This window comes from Echinops telfairi, unplaced genomic scaffold, assembly GCF_000313985.2.
Source record: "Echinops telfairi isolate 266 unplaced genomic scaffold, ASM31398v2 ScPeMD7_2573;HRSCAF=3158, whole genome shotgun sequence".
NCBI classification, from domain to species: Eukaryota; Metazoa; Chordata; class Mammalia; order Afrosoricida; family Tenrecidae; genus Echinops; species Echinops telfairi.
Window position 1 is genome coordinate 892,261 of NW_022106471.1, and position 4,481 is coordinate 896,741.

A 4,481-nucleotide genomic window follows, 5' to 3' on the forward strand; every position below is an offset into this window, starting at 1 on the left:
AAAGCTTGAAACAACTTTAAAAGGGTCAAAAAGGGAAATCAAATGATTAGGTGTTAGCTTTTAACCTAACTGCATCCATTTTTCATTTGATGGGGTGGGTGCCGTCTGGCTTTTTAGGTCCTTACCATTTTTTTTAATATATCACCTGAGCCTATTTCACCTCCTCAGAATGAAAAATAACACTATAGCCCTGGATTCGAGGCATTCGGCTTAGAGGGAAGGCCACGTTTCAGTGAGTGTGGGAGTTGATTGTGCTTTCTGAACGTTGAGGGTTTAGAGCTGGAGGTTCTGTAGCACGTTGGAAAGATGAGACACCCAGGGCACGTGGGCGAGGATCGGTCTGACTTTGGATTGACACCATCTCCAGTGGAGGGCTCTCAACTGACTGAAGGCGAGATCGATCCAGACCTCCCAGGGAAACGCTTGAGGTGGAATCTGATTGTGTTACAGGGAAGGCAAATTTAGACTTGGGTTTCTTTGTGAAAATAAAAGCAGAGGTATTCTTTTATTCTGAAACTTTGATTTATTCTAGAGGACAAAAGATTTTTCATTGATTGCTGAAGTCGTCTTGGGAGTTGCTCTGTGGGGTGCATGAGTGTGAAGTTCGGTGGGTTTATGACAAGAACCCGGCCCAGTGTGAGCTACCTGCCCTGTCGGCAAGCTGAGCATGATTCGAGAAAGCCTTAGAGATCAATGATTTAAGTTCATTAAGTTTAAACAGTTCATGAAATTTAAACATTTAATTTATTAAAGTTGGTGCTCATCCATTCAAACGGACTTCTGGAGGGAATATTTATAGGGGGTTTCATAAAAGGTTTCATCTCATTGGTTTGTACAGCAGAGACTGGCAAGGGTTGAGTAGAAGGATTTCTCTGATGTAGAGACAGGACTTCTCTGATGTGCTTCTGACCTCTCTTTGGTGTCAGTAGAAAAGCACCAAGTGCTAGCAACACATCAGCCAGGCCCTGGGGAACTCGGGGTGCCCCCTCCCCCTGCTTTACCTTTGATTCTAATTCCTGCATGACCCAGAACAGATCAGGCACAAAGCTGTCTGCAAGGATGCAGGTTAAAGATAGATCTCTTAGTGCGAAGGCGAAGGATTTATAAACATGACTGGAAGATTTTAAGGACTCTTCTGGCCCTCTTTGAATCACCCTCTTTTGAAAGCATTGTGCTCTTTGAATATGCCCTCTAGGCACCCCTGGGGAGGAAGACAGACCTGAGCCACTGGCCTTGTAGAGGGGGACTGGGGTGGGCGGAGCTAAGGGAGCGTGGTGTGTGCCGGGTGGGTCAGGCCCCCAAAGGAAAAGGCTAACTGAATCTTGCTTGGTGACCAAAGCCCTGTTCATTATAAGGAGCATTCATTTGCCAGAAGCATCTGTATAGCTCTCCTTCCAGACCGGAGATGGTGAGGCTGTGGCGCTGTGTAGGATTTACCACAGTGAAGTTATGGACACCATACTTACCCTTGAGATGCCCAGAACGACTCTTAGGATGCTCGTTGTTGTTCTAGAGTCAGTTCTGATTCATAGCGACCCTGTGTGCAACAAACCATTGCTGGTCCTGTGCCAGTCTCACAGTTGTTCTTATGTTTGAGCCCAATGCTGTAGCCTCTGCCTTACTCTTTTCCACGGCCGTCTGCTTTCCCAAGCATGAGACCCCGTCTCTCCCGGCAGCATCTCCAAAGTATGGGAGAGCGAGTCTTGCCATCCTCTCTTCCAGGGAGCATTCCGGCTGCCCTTCTCATAGGACAGACTTGCTTGTTCTTCTGCCTGTCCATGGTCCATTCAGTACTCTTCCACACCATCATTCAACTGCATCAATTCTTCTCCGGTCTTCCCTTTTCATTGTCCCACTTTCACGTGCATAGGGGGGATTGGAAATACCATGACGAGGGTCACAGGCACTTTAGTCCTCCAACGGACATCCTTGCTCTTGAACAATTTAAAAAGAAGTCTTGTGCAACCGATGTGCCCAATGCAATGTGGCATTTAATTTCTTGACTGCTGCTTCCGTAAGCATTGATTGCAGATCCAAGCAAGATGACATCCTTGACACCTCTCATCTTTTCTATGTTTATCATGTTTTTCATGCTCACTGGTCCAGGTGTGACGATTTTGATTTTTTTTACATTGAGTTGTAATCCACATGGAAGACTGCAGTCATTCATCTTCATCAGCAAGGTCTCTAAGTCCTCCCTGCTTTCAGCACGCAAGGGCCTGTCATCTGCACCTTGAAGGTGGTTAAGAAGCCTCCCTTCAATCCTAATGCCGAGGTTTTCTTCACTACTTCAGATTCTTGGATTATTTGCTAACACATGGATTAAACAAATATGGTGAAAGGATATAACACCGACACACACCTTCTCTGATTTTGAACCACGCACAGTTCCTGTGTTCTGTTCAAGTGACTGCTCTTAGTCCAAGTATAGGTTCAGCACAAGAACAGTGAACTATTCCCGAATGCCCCTTCTTTTGAATGCTATCCACAGTTCGTTCTGATCCACACAGTCGAATGCCTTTGCATAGCCAACAGAACACAAGTAAATATCTTTCTGGTATTCTCTGCTTCGAGCCAAGATCCATCCATCTGACGTCAACACTGCTATCCCTCATGCTACACACAGCTTCTTCTGAATCCCGTTGGATTCCTGGCAGCTCCTTGTCAACGCACTGCTGACACCATTGTGGGATGATCCCCAGCCACGTTTTCCTTGCTTGAGACATTGCTGATCTCATTCGATGATGTCAGCCTTCTGCTGGGTCACCTGTCATTGGAACGGATCTTCACCATCTGATGCAGATGGCAGGAAAATTTCATCCTGTCCATTTAAGGCCAAATTCCTTTCAGTAAACACTGAATCACATTTAGGACTTAAACTCTACTCAAGATTCAGATCCCCAGCTGGGGCTTGGTGCCTCTGAAGCGCACTCCCCTGGTCCTCTCCTGTCCCCTGGCACATCTGGGAGCACGTTTTATGGAAGGGGAAACCGGAGCACTTATGTGGGCACTGCCTCTGACTGCCCTGACTGAGAGCTGGCTGTTCACTATGGGTTTCCGTGGCTCAACGGTGGGTTCTTCGATATCAGACCAACCAGAATGTCTTCATTTGTGTCCTGGGCTTCTTCTGGTTCCTCTGGTTTCCCTCATAACCAGCGGGAGCTATGAGGCTTCTCGCAGACCCCTATGCCTGGGGACCTCCTCTGAGGTGCTACTTCCTGAGAAGGACCCGGCCCTTTTCTTCAACTTGGTGGTACCTTTGTTGGGTTCCTCTTATATAACTCCTCCTCACCCAACCCTGTGTCGAGGCCCAGGAGGGTGGCATGGTAGTTTCAAAGTCATGAATTAATATTCTTTCCCCTTCAAGTTGAGATTTCAGAAAGTTGGGAAGACTCAAAATGATTTTATTATCAAAGTAGAACCACCACTAGAGACATATTAAAATGCTTCCAAAACTTTTTTTTTTGTACAACTGAATCAAGAAATTACATTATCACACACTCCGTGTCCTGCTTTTTCTTCCATTGGCATGTGTAGCATTTACAACATCTTTTTTATAGCAAGTGTTAAAAGTGTACCAAGTAGAAACATTTTCTAATTGTTGGGAATTTACGTTGTATTCCTAAGCATGGTAAATAATCTGACCTGCTGAGCTCTTTCAGTGTTTTGTTTCTTTCCCCACCGCCAGGCCAAATTCCCAGAAGCTGGAGTCCTGAGTCACAGGTAGGTACATACCATGACTCGATCGATATATATGGTGCAAATTTATAAAACCAAAGGCTACGTGAGAGTGTTGATTTGATCTCATCCTTGCTACGATGGGATATATTCCATTGATAGAATATTAAGGAGTAAAAATTGTATTTGAAATAGAAGCATCTTCGATTAGTAGTGAACTTTACTGTTTTCATTTTTGTGTTATTAGTTGTACGTCTTTTGTGAACGGTTTGTTCTTGTTGGTTGGCCATTTACCATGAACTTTCTGCTCTGTTTCAGCTTCCCTCAAATATGAGAAGCACAGAGGTCTGCAGCTACCTCCTCGAGACAAATAAAGGCAGGCTCGAAAGTTAGGGTGCCTCATTGTTAATCATTTTTTGCGGATCATTCGGAATTTCACAATTCTTTAAACAGCCTTGCCTGTCACAAATTTGATCAACTCTATTTCATCCTTAATATCACAGTTTGAAGAAATGGGCTTCAGGACCATCTGCCCTCACCCACCCCATCACCATCCCTTGGGGTTTTCATCATCATCCTCTCTGAAACTACACCTAACATCTCTTACTCCATCTGTGTTGCTAACTTGGAGAGCTACGTGATTATTAGTCTTCCCACGGAAATGTAGCTTTAGGAGGTGTAGACGATTATTAGTCTTCCCACGGAAATGTAGCTTTAGGAGGTGTAGACGTTCAAGCCAGAGTGAGTAGTGTGTGGAATTGTACACTGGCCAGTAGGCGTGAAGATTTTCAAGGCTTTCTGAG

General features: G+C 45.1%; 1 protein-coding gene across 1 annotated transcript in view; it reads left to right on the plus strand.

Moving 5' to 3' along the window:
- FIGLA (folliculogenesis specific bHLH transcription factor) overlaps positions 1-4,070 on the plus strand; it is a 14,247-nt gene extending 10,177 nt beyond the window's left edge. Inside the window, exons 4-5 of the mRNA XM_013006534.2 lie at positions 3,689-3,723; positions 3,997-4,070. Of these exons, the coding sequence (XP_012861988.2) occupies positions 3,689-3,723; positions 3,997-4,012 (51 nt within the window). The 3' untranslated portion in view covers positions 4,013-4,070. The remainder of the gene's footprint in view (positions 1-3,688; positions 3,724-3,996) is intronic.
- Positions 4,071-4,481: the final 411 nt, after the last annotated feature.